Source organism: Bradysia coprophila (assembly GCF_014529535.1).
Source record: "Bradysia coprophila strain Holo2 chromosome X unlocalized genomic scaffold, BU_Bcop_v1 contig_182, whole genome shotgun sequence".
NCBI lineage: Eukaryota > Metazoa > Arthropoda > Insecta > Diptera > Sciaridae > Bradysia > Bradysia coprophila.
This window is the reverse complement of record NW_023503304.1, coordinates 96,589-115,091: the sequence shown is the minus strand read 5'-3', so window position 1 is coordinate 115,091 and position 18,503 is coordinate 96,589. Positions and strand designations below refer to the sequence as shown.

Sequence of the window (18,503 nt, the reverse complement as noted above, 5' to 3'; positions counted from 1 at the left end):
TATTGTATGTGTGTAGTATATGAAAAAATTATTATTTAGTATTTACAAAAAAATTTTCTTTATTAAATAATCAAAATTGTAAATTATTATACACTATCAAATTTAAATGTTATTGAAAGAACTTATTTTTTATTAGATAAAAATATTTAAACGATTAGCACTCTTTTGCCTTTGATGCCCTTTCCATCGAACATTTTGCTGCTAGTCGTCGCACGCACAAGTTGCAAATCGGCAAGGACGTATTCGCCGATCTTTTTACGGTCAACAGATGGACACTACTTTCTATGTAGATAAAATTTGAATACAGGAACATAAGAAATGTTGAACTTTCGCCTCACTAACACAATTCACATCACCAACCTTGCTATGTTGACATAAGAATTTAATACTTCCAGTAATAAGTATGTTCTGCACCTTTTGTTGTAAATCGCGTATCCACGCGTTTAGTGGCATGGTTTGTAAAGCTGTATAAAAAAGCGTACGAATCCGATATTTTGAATTTTTGTATGGGAAATTTACATTCGAACTTTGATATTTTCGTTGTTTTTTAAAGAAGAAGAACAAGATTTCGCTAGTTTTCATCTTTTATCGAGTTTTATCGATTGGCACACTCATTTGCGTAAAATAATTAGAAGAAAAAATTTTACTCAACATTTCACACAAATGAGTATAACAATCGATAAAACTCCATAAACGATGCAAACCTAGCAAAATCTGGTTCTTATTCTTTAAAAACAACGGAGATATCAAAGTTTCAATGTGAATTTCCATACAAAAATTCAAAATATCGGATTCGACCGCTTTTTCATACAGCGCTACAAACCATACCACTAAACGCGTGGATTTTCGAAATTTTCCACGAAAATATCCATACACTCGTACAGCTATCACAAAAAAGATAAATTTACGCTGCAATTGCGCTACAGAGGAAAGTACCGTAAGAAAAATTTAAAACAAAAGATTTTCCGAAGCCGCATCTGAGCTTTTCATACAAAGCCGATCGTCGTTGAATTTATCTTTTTTGGGATATCTGTAGCTCTTTGAAATGATTTCGTCATCTGTACCGGTACCAGACGACAGATGATAATGATGATCTATACCGGACCGGTACACAAACAACGTAACAACTTGAGGGAATGGTGAGTCCCAAAAACGTGATCAAAACGGATGGAAGGAGAATTAATTTCTAATCAAGCGTGACGTTCGTTTTTATCACGACAGAGTAAAGTTAACATTATAGTTTACATTCCGATTTGCCAAAGGGCTATCCACACATACTTGTTGCTCGGACTGGCACAACTACGAATAAAACAACTTTCAAGATGCATTTATTTAAGAACTAAAACAGCAAATCCTTTCTCTTTGATTTGTTAGGGAAATCACAGACGAGACAGTAAAGCACAACGCTCCTTTCCCTTTCATTATTTACTGAAGATCCTGTGTAGATCAAATCGTTGCGTCCTTATCCAGGATGTTTGGAATTCCTTCAATTATCCCCCAGCTGAAATGGGATAACGGAAAAGCTAAAGTAAAAGAAGAAAGATAGAACTTTAGGAACAAACAAAGCTTTTCGCTTTTCCCTTTACCATGGTTCACGTTTAGTGAATAAACTTGAAGCAAAGACGTTGTTTTGACCTCCAAATGTGATGTTGGTCACAAAACAGTACAGAACTGCTCATCTTCAGTTGCTTCCATCACATTCGTTCACAAGACAGCATAAAATCGCAATGTTGAACAAGTTGTTGGCGATTTTATTTAGAAAAAGTTGCCATTAAGAGTCAATTTGCCAAACTTCGACCAAGTTGTATGAAACATGGAAACAAGCCATCGGCGATTTTTGAAGGGTATACAGTAATTGAATCAGGGGACCTTCCTGAGTCATTTGCAACAAAAAAAAATCCTCGAAGTAATTGTGTTTTCACGCCAGAAATCATGAAAAATTGTACTGAGTGAGGGTGACCAAAATAGTTTTTGTTGCATTTCACCAACAATGTGTAACGCATTGATGTGAAATTATGGTGGTTGGCAGAGGTGTTGATGACGCATATGTTGACCTTTAAAAAATATCGAAATTTTTTCGTGTATGTGGTGCAGTAGCTATTTTATAGGGGAAAAAAATTCCAACTTTTGGAGAGTGTTTAAAAAAAATTACAATGATAGACTTGGAAGATATGGGTATCGTTGCGTAGGTAGTGACATCTACTATCCATGACACCATGAACCTACCGCGGCACGACTTTCGTTGAGCTTCAATTTTGATTGAAGTGGACTAACTCGAAAATTCTGTAGAATTCTAATTTTTTTCGCCTCTATTTTAATTTTTCTGACGTATGAGACAATTTTAGTCAGGGCTGGAGTTACTGCCACCTTACGCTTCGGGAAATTTTGCTCAGGATTTAAAAAATTTGAAAAAAAAATCCAACTAATTCAATTGTGTCATACGTTCCTCGGGTATCTCCAGACTTTCCTGTGTGGGCAGTGCGGCATTGTATCAAGTGTTTACTAGCATATTATAATCATTTTTTGTACGTCGGCCACTTACCGGAAGGATTTGTAAAATTTTCACAAGTTCTCGAATACGAAAAATGTGACATATTTCCAAATCCTTCCGGTAAGTGGCCGACGTACAAAAAATGATTATAATATGCTAGTAAACACTTGATACAATGCCGCACTGCCCACACAGGAAAGTCTGGAGATACCCGAGGAACGTATGACACAATTGAATTAGTTGGATTTTTTTTCAAATTTTTTAAATCCTGAGCAAAATTTCCCGAAGCGTAAGGTGGCAGTAACTCCAGCCCTGACTAAAATTGTCTCATACGTCAGAAAAATTAAAATAGAGGCGAAAAAAATTAGAATTCTACAGAATTTTCGAGTTAGTCCACTTCAATCAAAATTGAAGCTCAACGAAAGTCGTGCCGCGGTAGGTTCATGGTGTCATGGATAGTAGATGTCACTACCTACGCAATGATACCCATATCTTCCAAGTCTATCATTGTAATTTTTTTTAAACACTCTCCAAAAGTTGGAATTTTTTTCCCCTAAAATAGCTACTGCACCACATACACGAAAAAATTTCGATATTTTTTAAAGGTCAACATATGCGTCCTCAACACCTCTGCCAACCACCATAATTTCACATCAATGCGTTACACATTGTTGGTGATATGCAACAAAAACTATTTTGGTCACCCTCACTCAGTACAATTTTTCATTATTTCTGGCGTGAAAACATAATTACTTCGAGGATTTTTTTTTGTTGCAAATGACTCAGTAGGGTCCCCTGATTCAATTACTATATACCCTTCAAAAATCGCCGATGGCTTGTTTTTAAGTTGTTCGAAGCTTTGGCAAATTGACTCTTAAAATGGAAAAATCGGATTGAATGATGGTTGCTTCGAAAATAGGACATTCGATATGTTTAACGTTGCGAATTGGCAACGGACTATTAGAATATCTGTGAGTGTGTGTTACATAGAAAGCGAATGAAGGAAAAATCAACTTGCCCAGCCGCGGATTTGAACATAGGTTCATCCAGTGTATTAGGTCCCTTATTTGACGTTTCGAAAATGAACCGCTCCTGCCTGGTTTATTTCACTCTGCCGTGATTTTATTCAAAAAAGTAGTCGAAACTAAATTTTAAATAAACCACTGCTGGACACTGATTTTGTTTCTATAAAAATGGTTTTTTAAGCCAGAAAACCCTCATCATATTCACTAAAAATTATTATAAGTTAATTTAAGAACAACAAAAAATCGAATCGTACCATTTCTGTCTGTCGATAAAATACACTTGAACGATCTAGAAACAAATTACTACTGTAGCTTATGAAGCAGTTTATTTCAAATGAAGCTTTAAAGAAGGTTATTGGACTTTAACGAGTTTTTAGAAGTTGTACGACACAATCTTCAAAACGTTTTTTCTAGCTTTAATTGGTGAAAATTATTGCGTCAAAAGTTCAAAATACGCAGTCTCATGGCCTAAAAAGATAGACTAAGTATTTCAAACTTTTGAGACTCTAATGTTCACCGGGGTTTACATATGTCACCATATCAAAGATGTCACAAACATTCACTTTCATTACAGCTCGATATACATATCAGCGTAATTTCTTGTATTTTCTTTCGAACAATTAGTTTCATATAGGGAGAGAAGATGGAACTGTTATATGAAACATGAAGAAATTTTGTCGATGTTTTAAGAATTTTTAGGGAATTGTTATAAATTTGTTAAGAAGTTTCTTAAAATATCTTCTATTATGAGATGAGAATTTTTAGGAAATGTTTTCACATAGCGTAGTATTAGCATGAGTCGAGTATTTTGGAAGAACAGTGAGGTCAAAATAATTAAATTTTAGAATCATAAATTATGAAAAAAAAACAATCGAGATCACACGAAATTGCCATTATATGCCCCGTATTAAAGCTGTAACTTAAAGAGAATATTGTCATTTCTCATGGAATGCATGGTCAGATAGATGTTACAAATGGCATATTTAAGCCTGGAAGTTTGCCACTCGTGGTAAGTATTGGATTAAGGTGAAGTTATTAAAATGGATTCCTTTAACTAGTTTAACTAGTGTGGATCGATCGAGGAAAAAATAAATTTTCCAGCAGTGTTCGGATCTTACTCCGCAGATTCTCAGCTCTAGATTCGCTAAAGCGTATTTTATATTCCTTTCTTAGTTGACAGAGTGTCTAATATTCCAGTTTAAAAACTGAATCGATTCTGTAAAAACCTTCTCTGGGATCCTACCATTGGGCGCTTTTTAATTTTCAAGTAAGATTTAATTGGTTGGAAGTTGCTTGACTTATCTATTGTAATAAGCCACAGTACCAGTATATTATTCGAATATCTTTTACGTTCTCTTACATAACTAGACATTGACAGTAAAATCTATCGTTGGTTTGGATGACTCTCTCAGAATAGAATCACCAGCAGCAGATTGGTTTAACTCGTTGCATTTTTAATGTTTCTTGTTCTTACCTTTTTAACGATACTCAGCTTATCGTAATGATTTCATTTTCGTTCAGGCTTGACCCTAATGCGTCGCCTAATGAAGTTATTTTACGTTACATCTTTGTTTGGACGAATGGGAAGGTTGAAGCACTAGTCCAGTTCTATTTGTTGCTCAGCCCTCTACCCCTAACGAACCATTCCAAGACTCGACTCGATAATTATAATGATCAAGTGTTTGTGAAAGATAATTAGAGTAATTTTACGTGAGGTCTGACGAACTTACGAGCCTTTCTTGATACTGTATGCTAAATTAGATAAATCACAAATTTCTTCCATCTTTACATTTAAAACGATTTCACTTGAATCTGAGTTATCTGAGCCAGTTGTAGAATACCTGAAGGAGTGTAAATGAGGTTTCACACAAAAAATCTCCACTCCGGACCACGAATTCACTCGTCTGTGCTGTTGGTAACCACCAAACATATACGATGTCGAAACGTACAACATACAAACGTACAATATTTTGGCATAGTTTCACATGTTTTATTGCTACTTTCGTATAAAGGCGAATTGCAGTACCGTGTCGATATTGAATTTTTCCTTTAGTATGCTTTGCTTTACATTTTTCGCGAGTATTTCAGATAATTAGCAAAATTGTCCTTGATTCAGAACTGGCTTTCCTGCAAGACGCTTGATTCGAACTAATGCCTGAGGAATTTCCGGTTGCACAAAGAGAGAGCTAATATGGCAGTCGATTAGGCCTATTTCCTTGCGCCGCGACGTTTCATTGATGCCGTACACTTGGGGCAGTACCACTTTCCTTTCGGTGACTGTGTTATTCCGACACAAGGATAATGGAACCATTCAAACGGACACTAAAACGTTTACAGAAAGCAATGAATGTTCACCTCAATTTTGAACCGTTTCATGAGACTAACCGCTTCATTATCGCAAGCGACCATATCACCATACGAAACCTGATTGCAAATACAGTAGCGCGGTTCGTTCGGATCGTACGTCCATTCACCGTCAGCAGTCTGTTCGACAATCAATCCCTCACCATTTAAAACGATCGGTGGCGGTTCGGCTCGGATAATTGGTTGAGACAGAGATGAAGTGGTAGGTAAAATGAACGGTTGACCGGAATTCGATCCTTGGTTGATGGAACCGGTCGGATGGCTTAGTTTCCTGAAACGATACCATTGAATCAACAAACTTACAAAATCACAAGGTTTCGTTGACCTTACTTTTTATGCCGTCGCTGACCATTGAATGAGTTATCTCTTTCTACGACCTGGATAGCTGAATGTGCAGCCCCAGTCAATTCACGCCCGACCATCAGCTCGTGTGTACCGCTCACCGATGATCCACCTCCATGTATTGCTTCGTATGAGGCCTTCAAACTAGCGGTTCGACGACCCTGCTGCATTTGTTGTGTAGCTGCAATGGCTTGAGAAGCGGCTGCAACTATTGCATTACCTGCACCTAAATGTTGCAGACTATACGACATTGATGGTGTTGGCGTTGTGGGCATGACAATTGTCGGAGTGGAAGGGCGAATGTTTAGTGCCGATGTTGCTGCTATAGCTGAACTAGTCGATATTACATGACGTTTTTCCGGCGGCCCGTCGCTTCGACTATCACGTCTTTTTTCGGGCTTAGGCCTATACCGTTCCCTACTGCTTGCAGAATGGTTATTTTGCGATAACAATCCAAAGTACCGATTCTCTTTTTGGCTTATGGCATTGATTAAATGACTGGTTGAGCTACTGCCATCTAGTTCCAGTGAACGTTTCTCTAAAATCTCGGTTATACCATTGTGATCGGCTTCCAATTCCAATTTAAACTTAAACAGTTCACTGTCCAATTTCCGTAAATATCGTTCGACCAAATCATACGTTTGATTAGCTAACTGAACTTTCTCATCGGCATCTTCTAACGCTTTATAGTAATCGTTACGTATGGAATTGAATTCAGCATCAGCGGCAGCACCTTGAAGTTCACCCCGACGACATTGCGAGAAAAGTGCCCGAATGCGTTTCTCGAACGTATCGGTATTGTCTCCAGATAGAAATTCAGTTTAGTTTCACTCTACGATGTTACCAAAATTTACTTACTTTGGACGGACAAATCCATTTCTCGCATTTCAGTGAATCTGTCTCTTAGCTCTTGCGGGAGATGTTCAATCACTAGAAAAGAATAAATCGATAGAGGCATAATATTGACAGACTACTACTTCTGAGACTGACAATTTCGGGACATTGAATTTTGGCTTATATTTGTAGATGCACTTAGTATAGAACTTAGTATACGCCCTAAGAGTCCTTCCGGACGATAACAAATCTCTACTGTTAGAGGATTCATCATTTCGATGATGTGAACAATTCACAGTAACTGTTTACCATTGAGCAATTGCCTAACATACATCGAATACATCAGTGCTATTGATTTAAATGTATTATTTCCAGATAAAGTACACCCTCTTGCCTTTTTTTATTTAATATCTACAAAGCGTGCAGTTGGCGGACTAATTAACAAACCAAGAGTGGTAATCACGCTTAGAAAACATTTTAATTTTTAGGGAAAAAAAAATCAATTTAAAAATAAACCGCCAAAACATTGGTACAATGGTGGTGAGTTTTCGAAGCAAATTTACAAATTGACAGTTTGCAAAGAGACATTGTTGTACAGTAAAAAATTCTAAAGGAAAAAGTTTTAATTTCATAATTTCACGGAAAAGCACATACTTTCCAGGTAATCCTCCAAAAACAGCATTTTTCGTATTTATTTAACTTTACGTTGCACACAAACTAAGTTCGATTATTTTGTTAAATAAAAAAAAGCAAAAGAATCTTTCTCGTCCGCGATTTCTGTTTCTCAACAATTTTTCTGTCAACTTGAATTAGGTGTAATATGTTTGGTCAAATTTTGTTGTTGTCTGATGAATGGGAATTGTTTTAGATTGACACTTCAGCAAAATCGTATTTTCAATTTAACGATTATTGGTAATTATGAGCAATTCTCATTCAATAAATTATATTTGATTAGCACTGTGGAAAAATTATTGTTACTTAAAAAAAATAAAAGATTCAGCGATACTGTCAATGGGCATTATTTTACGACTGTGTTCATTTCTTTCATATTGTAAATTTCCAGATGAATGAATACATTCCAAACAATTCATTTTCAAAATCCACCACAGGTTACACGTTCTCGTGAAAAAATGAACAGAATTGTATAGTAACCGCTCTCACTCCAAATCAGGTTTTTTTTTCGTGTACGTCGTTATTTCGAAACATAATTTGAATTTGACTGCGAACAATCATCTGAAGAAATGGTTACTGAATAAGGTCAGAAACATTTCTCGTATAGGAGCTGCTGCTGTTTAGTGGGCTGCTGTTTAGATGTGCAGTACATGTACAATAAATGTACTGATGTCGTAGATAAGCCCTCGTAGACATCAGTGAAGAAACAATTTTTTTTTGTGATAATACTCAGATAACGCAAAAAGCACCTGGCAATCGTATACATAAAATGAATCGTTTATCCATTAAGAAATAGAAAAATTTGTTGGAATAACATTCACGAAAATATTTTGACGAATATGGGCCCTGGTTCATAGTATTTTTCCATTTCCAGAATGCGTAAACGTGAGCTACAAAGCTTTGTGGTCAAATTGAGCGATTTGAAGGAATACGAGGCCGTGCGACATGAGCGACTGGAAACGAAGTACACTGACAAAACCACTTCCGAATCATCCATGACCCAGACTGCGCCGATTGTCAAATTTGGTCCGAAAAGCCAGAAAGAGATTCGGGAAAGAATTGGATTGAGCTCAATATGATTTGTGTGATTGCGATTGTAGAAGTAAGAGAACAAGAAATAAAATTTAATTCCACGAAAGGTTTGTGTCCTTCGATGCCTTTACTGTTTACTTCTTTCGTTATCTGACATGGTCCTCACATGAAACTCATACAAAGGCAATGACAATTCTTAGACTTTCATTTCGACTGAGCGAACATTTATTTACGTAATGTGTTCTGGCAATACGTTTTCCATTATTATTCCACCTTCACCATAAACTAAACAATGAGAAAATGTAGCGTTACTATCCACGCCATTAGTCGTATAAGTTTATACGTCAGAGAGAGCTTTTTTCTCCTTTGTTACGATCTGTCAGTTTTTCTATTTTGCGATTTAGTATGGAAACTAGTCTCTTATATATCTTACTCGCTGCTCATGATCAAAACACTGTGGTAAACTCAAAAGGAGATACATCCGAAGCAGCTAAAGCTGCTTAACCACCCTCCTAGGTTTTCTTTATGGGACAGATAAATGGCTTGTGAAAACTTTATTCAGACTACAGATATTCTTGTATTACTCTTACTCACTCAGTGCAAAAACTGCAGTCTGTATAATCTGTTGGAATCAAAGATTGACTTTGAACATTTATTCAAAATTAATCCTCCTATATAATCTAATTTTTGTATAGGACCTTTAATGATTCTACATAATAACAAAATTCATCCCGACGACGATCATCTCGGTAGGTGAATTATTTGTATTAGAATAAGCAATAATTATCATCAGATGTTGTGTGTCACTCGCGTATCTTTCATTGGATAACCTCTCCATAATTTACACCTCTAACGAAAATGGACAAAGAATTACAAAGATCATAGCTCTTTCTTCGGAAGAAGTTTTACACTATTAGCCTATTTAAATTTTCAATGAATAACGGGAAACGTTTATTTGGTACTCATTTATTTAAGATCCGTTCGAAAGTAGCAAAAGATTTTTAAAGGCGTAAATTAAACAAATTCGGTGAAACAATTTGTAAAAGGATGAACTCACTTTTCGCAAGGAAAAAAACAATCACAATCGTCACGTGACAATAATCCCACCACATCGATGTTCAGCAAATTAGCGAAAAAAATTATATTTTTTACATATCAAAGTTTGCAACGTTCGAAAAATCCAAATAGTGCGTACAACAGTTGTTACTGCAACTTAAATTTATTGGTTCAATGACAAAATATAACAATTAGTTTCCCTTTACACGTGAAGTTACGAACATGAACTTTTAAAAATTTCAGCGTTCACAAAAAGCGTACCATTTTTGACACCTTTTGATCTAGTACGTTTAGCACTACCATTTTGACGTATATCAATCAGAAACATTGTTGATGTTTACAAACTACAAAATGGTTCTTTGATGCAATTAGAATTTTGTAAAGTTTGAAACGAAACTCGAATATTTTAATATAAATGTTTAGTGTTTGATGACCAAATGTTGTACAATCGATAGGCCTTATCTTTTCGCAGGTAATTTAATTCATAAACATGTACTGATTCAAATTTTTATTTTCGAAAAATTGTTTTAGGAAAATGATCCAGCAGCAACTGCTTACATTAGATTAGATTATTGCCGGTCCGAACTTGGAACTTTAGAAAACAGATTCTTTTTCTTTGAATCGATGCTGATGATGGGGCCGATGATGATATTGTCTGCGTAAACACGAAATTTAAGCGACACAAAGATCTCAACTCCGCCCCTCAAGGCTCTTGGAACATCGTGTGACTCAAAATCTTAAATCGGTTTGCTGACCTCATGCATAAAAATTTTGTTCTAGGACACCCCTCAACTTTCATTTTTGAACATTTGTTCCGAAGAGACCAAAGCTCTACGACGCCATCTTGTGGGCGTACCTACATCAAAGTTGGTCCCCTTTTTTGGCACTTTCTTTCACTTTTCTCGGAAACTAAACCATGGAATCTATTGATATGCACCTTAATCGATAGGTATTTTCAGTGGCTATCTACGATTTCAGTTTCATCTAATCCTATGGACACGTTTTCGAGAAAATTGAGAAAAACCACCCAAAAAACCACTTTTTGGTAATTTGCGGTGGCTCACATGCATGTGGCCGCTCTCAAATGTTTTTATTCGGAAGCGCCGACCTCGAAAACCCTTTAGACACAAATTTCACGCCAATCCATTAATTTTACGCGAAATGGCAGCCAGTTTTCGTTTCAAAAATTCCGACTTTGAAGCCACCTAGCGGCCAAGCGACGCATAAAAAAATTTTGTGACCCACATTTCCTGAATCAGCATCAAAAGCTCTACCGAAATCAACCGTAAAATCATTAGGTCCGAGGTACGGCCTCAGTCCTAACCCAGGTCCGAAGTCGACTTTTTCCCATCTCGCCACCCTAAGAAACGCTCCTATCTACTTTTTAGATTTTTAGAAAGTACGATGCCCTGCGGGCATCGTGTAATAGATGCCGGGACAGTTATGAATTAAGGCGCAGCGCTGCGCGCTGCGCTTGCAATGAAAACTAAAATTGAGATATCTTTGCTGTTTTAAGTGGTTTTTCATATTTTTTTCGACCAAAATGTTTTAAAGTGTGTTTGGAATCGATTGACATTAACAAAATAATAAAATAGGAAAAAATATTTTCACACAATCTGTTAATGCCAATCGATTCCGAACACATTTTAAAACATTTTGGTCCAAAAAAATATGAAAAACCACTTAAAACAGCAAAGATATCTCAATTTTAGTTTTCATTTCCATACTAAATCACAAAATAGAAAAACTGACAGATCGTAACAAAGGAGAAAAAAGCTCTCTCTGACTTATAAATTTATACGACTAATGGCGTGGATTGTTGATCCAAAGCACCTAGCAGGGTAATAGAAAAAAGTAGAGTAGTACTTTAATTCAAGTATGCGAATATTTCCATACCTTTTTTTCATAATGTCATTGCAAAATTACCATTAAGGCTGCTAATGGTATTATTGGTATCAAAAAACTACTCTATTTGACGTGTAAAAACCTCTATTACCCTGCTAGGTGCTTTTGTTGATCACATAAACGCGAAATGGCTCGTCAAAATATTTCACTAAATTATCGTCAAAAACTGCAAATTAAAAAAAAAATCAGTCAAAGTAAAATTGAAAATGTCTTTTCCCTAAGTCTTTTTAAGTATCTGCCGAAAAATCTAAATAAATAAATAAAGTTAATCCTCGACTGATTTGAAACAGTATTCTTGGATCAAAGTGTTAACATTGATTGCAGAAAATTGACGTCGTTTAGCATTGATGATCTCAGTAACAAAATCGGTCTTTTCAACACAATAATCACAAGTTGATTTGTCATCTATTTCCTCGAAAATCTGTTTGATCTGAATTCCTGAACAATTTTCCATTAATTTTTGCTTCAGTGTGTCTAACTCCGGTCGTACACAAAATTCGTCTAACAATGGTTCGACATTCACTTGGTAATAATCTCGCCTCTTGACTTCGATAACAGCTTCTACGAATTCCATTTTCTCGACGCAGTCACCACACATGACATCACCTTGTTTGCCACTGAGTTTATCGAATATTTTCTTGATACGTCCACCTGTACAGCTTACTATCAGTTCCTTTGCCAGCAATTCGATGTGTCGTTCAATGCAAAATTTATCTATTGATTTCGTCACATTTGTGTAAATTTTTATTCGTTGCACATTCATTATTTCTTCGATCCAATCCGATTTACTGTTGGAATTCGATTCATCACATTTGTCCACACTGATGTAATTGCAAATGTTATGCAATTCTTGAATGGTACAATTCTCTTCCAATTCACTGATGAGTACATCGTAGTTTTGTGTACAGATTTCATTGATAATCGGAGTGATAATCCTTTCTTCGTCACTTCCAAATTCCCATTGTGATATCCGATGCGATTGAATATCGACAATTTTTGCCCGTATTTCTGACCGATTTAATTTCTGAACATCTTCAGTCGACTTCAAGTGACGAAGTACCCAAGTCAATTCACCATCGGAACACCGGTCATGCAATTGCTTCAGAACGTTACGTTTCACATAGTCCTGGTAAGCGGTCTCGGTTCGAACTGAGCTGTTCATGAACCATAGCGAGGGGAGCCATAGCAGGGCAAGGGCAACGACTGCCACTAATAGTGTTAGTATGTACACACAGTTCCCCATTTATTGTCCTTTTAGTTATTATCAAAATGAAACGGACGGAGAAAAAAAAAACAAAGAACCGCACAACACGTTCAAATCAACAACCATCTGTAATTTGTAATTACGAAACAAGTATACAATTTCATCAGTATAATAAAATACAGTACGCATGATCATTACAAGTGCAAAGAAAGACTAAGTGTAGTTGAATCATGCAACACCAAGAGACTTTGATTTGAATTTAGCTGTGTGTTAAGTGCCCATTCCACTTAAAAAAAGTACGCCGTGAGAGAGCCGTTAGAGCGCCGTGAGAGAGCCGTTAGAGCGCCGTGAGAGAGCAAACTGTCAAATAAACAAAGAAAAATTGAAAAAATTCAATTTTGTCTCTCACACGGAGTACTTTTTTGGTAAGAGGAAACTAAAGTTTATGCTTAGTTTCCTCTTACCAAAAAAAGTACTCCGTGTGAGAGACAAAATTGAATTTTTTCAATTTTTCTTTGTTTATTTGACAGCTTGCTCTCTCACGGCGCTCTAACGGCTCTCTCACGGAGTACTTTTTTTTAAGTGGAATGGGCACTTTAGTTCGAGTGTTTTTTTAATCTTTGCAGAAGAAACGATTGAAACAAGTTATTGGCGATTTGCAACGAAGGGTGCGGCACGTAGCAGAAATAAATCGAACTTAAGTGCGATATTCAAATTTTTTGAACCGCGAATTCTATGGCTCGAATGAATTCGTGACCTGTTTTTATACGTGTAAGCACTTCAAGCATGAGTGGCACTTTAAAGAGAGTAATAAAACTGGACAGTGTATCAAACAAATTTTTGCACTGTAAAAATATCTGTAAACATTTTTCATATTAAATAGTGCTTTATTTCGCAGCTGTCACTCGAAACACTTTTGCTTGAAGTGCGTTGGTGTAAGTCGAATGTAAAATGTCCGATTGTGGTATTTGCGCTATTTGCGTTCAGGTAATTGTCATGACAAAACTGATAAAGAAACGAACATTAAGTAATATGGTAGACATTTTAGTTAAATGTAGTCCCTCTCAATAAGGCCAACAGTACAATGCTTTTCTTCGTTTGTAAATTAGGGTGTAGCGGTTTTTACAAAATGTGTTAGTTTTTTTAAGGCTCAGCCGGAAATCCACTCAGCTGGTCCATCTGATCATTTTATGGAAGAAAAAAAATTTTCAAACTTTGATTTTGTGCTGCCGCCAGATCGATTTTTGAAAATTTCGTCGTTTTCGGTCCACATCACATATATCGATTTTTTACGGTGGGCTCAGTGTACATAAAAAGTTGAGTCACCATGGTAATCTAATCTCCAGGCTTCACAGATTATTTTATAAAAAAGATCAAGTCTAAAAAATATTTTTTGAGTTCATGACTGATCGTCAAAGTTCCCCGATGGTGATTTTGAGACTTTAATCTCGCCTCGAAATTTGATGAAAATGTGCAAAAATGTAAATTAAACTTTAAATATGCTAAATGGACCGCGGTGAGTCAAATACAACATCTGATTTGATTTGGGACACCTAAATTTGATATTTATCTGACAAAAAGTTGTGTTTTTGGTACATGGAATATTGTTGGCGAAAGTCGAATAACCTCAAATCAATAATTTTTTAGCTTAAAATGTATTCCCAGGTTCTGACAATGCGAAACCTTCAATTTTAAGCGTTTTCTAAGCTAATTTACAACATTAAATACATCAAAATTTGAAAATGTAAAGAGACGTAGCCACTGGCTCTAGAACTTGTCAACAGTACGTAAATTAGCTTAGAAAACGCTTAAAATTGAAGGTTTCGCATTGTCACAACCTGGGAATACATTATAAGCTAAAAAATTATTGATTTGAGGTAATTCGACTTTCGCCACCAATATTCCATGTACCAAAAACACAACTTTTTGTCAGATAAATATCAAATTTAGGTGTCCCAATTCAAATCAGATGTTTTTTTGACTCACCGCGGTCCATTTAGCATATTTAAAGTTTAATTTACATTTTTGCACATTTTTATCAAATTTTGTTGCGAGATTAAAGTCTCAAAATCACCATCGGGGAACTTTGACGATCAGTCAGGAACTCAAAAAATATTTTTTAGACTTGATCTTTTTTATAAAATAATCTGTGAAGCCTGGAGATTAGATTACCATGTTGACTCAACTTTTTATGTACACCGAGCCCACCGTAAAAAATCGATATATGTGACGTGGACCGAAAACGACGAAATTTTCAAAAATCGATCTGGCGGCAGCACAAAATCAAAGTTTGAAAAAAAATTTTCTTCCATAAAATGATCAGATGGACCAGCTGAGTGGATTTCCGGCTGAGTCTTAACAGAACTAACACATTTTGTAAAACCGCTACACCCTATTGTAAATGCTTCATGATCCTAAAACATCAGATTCTTGGAGGCAGTTGAATATTTCAGTTTATTTGATTTCGATCTATTTATTTGACTAACAATAACATCCAATTAAGATTAAATTAAAATAGAATTGTTATCATAAAAAAAAATTCGCTCCATGTATGTGAACAGAGGGAAACACATAAATAATTTTTCATCCGTGCGTAGCGTTGTTTTCATACACGAAACCAACACATCAATTTGTTTCACAATTTTTCAAAATCAAAACCAATTGATAGTTGCAAAACGAAAAATAGAAATCTCTTGTGCACCCAATGGGTAAAACAAGAGTTGAGAAAAAATCAAAATTTTCTTTCCTGAACTGTCATCAGAAAGAGCGTCAACAAAACGCCATTTTATCACCGCATTTGAGTGCAGAAAATATGGCTATTCACGCCGCACGTACAAAAATTTTATTCTCTTTGTTCGGGGGCGAATAGCACATGAATGTTCGCACACGGAAGCGAACATTACATAGTATGTTGAGACCATCAATATTTAAAAAAAATAATTGGTTTTCTCATAACGAAAAATTCGTAATTAAAGTCAATCGAGAAGAAACATTACAACCAAAATTTATTGTGCTAAAACATTTATCAGTCGACATAAAGGAAATGTATTATGACAACGCAGTTCGCTTAAAGTTCCTTGATTATACTACTGGTTAGTAACTAGAGTTAACTCAAAATGAACGAAAAGATTTTATCGTAAAAGCGAGCATGTAGCACAAAATTCTTCTTTTCTTTCATTGTTCGTGAATTGTATGCTTCTACATGATATTAGGATAATTTCAACTGAAATGTGATACAAAATGGGACTCATTTTCTTGCATCTTTACCGTAAGAACTGGTTCAGTTTTATTAAAAATATGAATTTGCTTTTGACTTACTATTTTTCCGCTATAAATCGATTGGATAGGGACCTATCTAAGATTGAAATTGTAAAAAAGGTAACGTGTAGCAATCCCAGCAAATGTTCGTAATTAAATTCGTCATTCTAAAAAAACTGCTAAAAACAGCTGAGACGACATAGAGATATGACATCCAAAATCAGTATTTTAAAAGGAAGATTTATTTTGGTATATCGATACTCCCCACCTTGCCAAACACGCGTTACAATATGCTTAAAACGACGTTCAGCCCGAACCGAGCGGTAAGCCTTTTTTCATTCTTTTTTTTTAGTTTTCAGTCTCTTCGAACCTGTTTTTTCGGTTTGTCCAACCCTGAGCCCAAACGTATTGAAACGACAGTAAAAACCATGCTATAAAACGAAACAATACAATCGAAGACATAGATTAGGAGTTGAAACGCCTGTAAAACGCAACAATACAGTTAAAGACATAGAATAGGAGACAACACCGTAGGAAGTGTGCGAACATCCAAAAATGATAGGTTTGGACTCATCAAAAATTATAGTAGAATTGATTGGACGTAATATTTAAAATAATCTTGGAGCAGTCAAGGGACCCGACGCACCCAAAAGGTGATGCCTAGTCTTTTTTTGGAAGACACTGATATCAGATGCTTATCAACACCATCCTCACTTTGTATTTTCTTCTTTTCAATGTCGTAGAATATAAAATGATAAATAAAAGCCGACTTGAGGTCAGTTTTTACCAGTTTTGACTATATTAGGTCTCACCTTTTGGTTGGGTCAGGTCCCTTGACTGACACTTTTCTAAATGTATTTTTGATCAATTTCATTGCATTTTCTCTTTGATTCATTTAAAAAAATCTTCAGAAATTAGTTGAATTCATCTTATGTCTGCAAAAATGTAACTTTTTTATTAAAATTTCTTACACTCAACTATCAAGTTGTTAGTAGTTAACTAGCAAGAGATGTTTTTGTTTAGACGTTGAAAGATGGATATCGAATGATGAAATTATTCTTCCTACTAGTTTCATGTACATCGTAAACAAACTTATATGATTTACACACCAAACAAACTCAAATTTCATCAAAGTAATCTTTTTTAATTGAGGCTATGATCAACAATGAAAGTGTAAACCAGGTATGGTCTATTGTCCGCCCGGAGGACATAAAAATTTGATTTTCGTACTTAAACGCACTCATTTTCATATTATTTTGACATAAAATGTGAGTGCGTTTAAGAAGAATTCGCCGATCGACCATACCTGTTCTAAACTTTCATTGATGATCAACAGTATAAAATCCCGTTTTTCTCGGATAGCTTCCAGATCTTTGGATTTAAAAAAAAAAATCATCCAAATTTCACTTTTCGGTATTTTCTGGTGTAAGACCCTGACTTTCAGTCAAGGGAATTATACATACCATGCCGCACTAAATTATATCCGAAATAAAGTGATGCGCCAATCAAGAATCGTTTCATCTTCAATTTAATATGTATGTCGTCGCAATTATTCAATCAATAAGTTATTCAAAGCAAACAAAAAATCATAAAAACGCAATAATATAACACCAATACGAGGGGTTGCTCACTAGGTTACAGAGGTTACAGAGTGTGGCAGCATTTAGCCATTTGTTCCTCTAGATTTTTATCTTTTTCAATATTTTTCATTGTTACAATATTAGGAATTGTGACAGAGCTAACTTGAGAAAGAAACCCCTCGTGCACCACAATTTCAATAGCCTCTTGTAGCATGTATCGACACCATACCATCCACATTCCATATACTACGTTTTTCTTGAACATTGTGCTTCTTAAGGTTCGTGTATGTAGTGCCGTCTTTATCATTGATATGTTTCCTGCTGACATCGCTACACCACACACTTCAATGTCTGGTCTCTGTGAGCACCAATAAGTCATCCAATTACAGTTCATAATCCCTATTCAACCTTAACACCAATTTGTGAGTCTGCAAATACTTCAATCTGAGATGTTATCTATATATGAAAGAAAAAATGACAATGTTTCAATACCAATCGTGTCGAATCATCAAAAATATACGATGTGGTTGGTTCTTAACATAGATAGCTTAGTAGCTGTGAGTACAATCGAAATTTTGCGTTGTTCAAATCGTGGTGGATGTTAATTTCAACAAACTCTTGAAAGGCTTAGCTAATCACAACTAACTACTGTAGTTTGATTGTTAGCATCGCGTATAGTGAGCGGTTTTTTTTTTAAATTTATATATCTCTCTACTGTAAAGTGCACTTTACGGTAGAGC

At 35.6% G+C, this 18,503-nt stretch overlaps 2 protein-coding genes across 4 annotated transcripts; both read right to left on the bottom strand.

Moving 5' to 3' along the window:
• Nucleotides 1–5,484: 5,484 nt before the first annotated feature.
• On the bottom strand, nucleotides 5,485–14,491 carry LOC119068402 (inhibitor of growth protein 3). 2 transcript variants are annotated; one of them, XM_037171962.1, is made up of 5 exons: nucleotides 14,479–14,491; nucleotides 7,081–7,192; nucleotides 6,211–7,024; nucleotides 5,902–6,151; nucleotides 5,485–5,838 (listed from the first exon to the last, which is right to left on the bottom strand). In XM_037171962.1, the coding sequence occupies exons 2-5, from the start codon at nucleotides 7,178–7,180 to the stop codon at nucleotides 5,725–5,727; spliced, it is 1,278 nt and encodes a 425-aa protein (XP_037027857.1). In that variant the 5' UTR covers nucleotides 7,181–7,192; nucleotides 14,479–14,491; the 3' UTR covers nucleotides 5,485–5,724. The 2 variants fall into 2 exon arrangements, with proteins under 2 accessions (XP_037027857.1, XP_037027856.1); XM_037171961.1 differs by lacking the exon at nucleotides 14,479–14,491 and adding an exon at nucleotides 7,711–8,109 and having other exon boundaries at nucleotides 7,081–7,152.
• LOC119068403 lies at nucleotides 11,901–13,065 on the bottom strand. 2 transcript variants are annotated; one of them, XM_037171965.1, is made up of 2 exons: nucleotides 11,970–13,065; nucleotides 11,901–11,937 (listed from the first exon to the last, which is right to left on the bottom strand). In XM_037171965.1, the coding sequence occupies exon 1, from the start codon at nucleotides 12,962–12,964 to the stop codon at nucleotides 11,987–11,989; it is 978 nt and encodes a 325-aa protein (XP_037027860.1). In that variant the 5' UTR covers nucleotides 12,965–13,065; the 3' UTR covers nucleotides 11,901–11,937; nucleotides 11,970–11,986. The 2 variants fall into 2 exon arrangements, with proteins under 2 accessions (XP_037027860.1, XP_037027859.1); XM_037171964.1 differs by having other exon boundaries at nucleotides 11,902–11,934; nucleotides 11,967–13,065.
• Nucleotides 14,492–18,503: the final 4,012 nt, after the last annotated feature.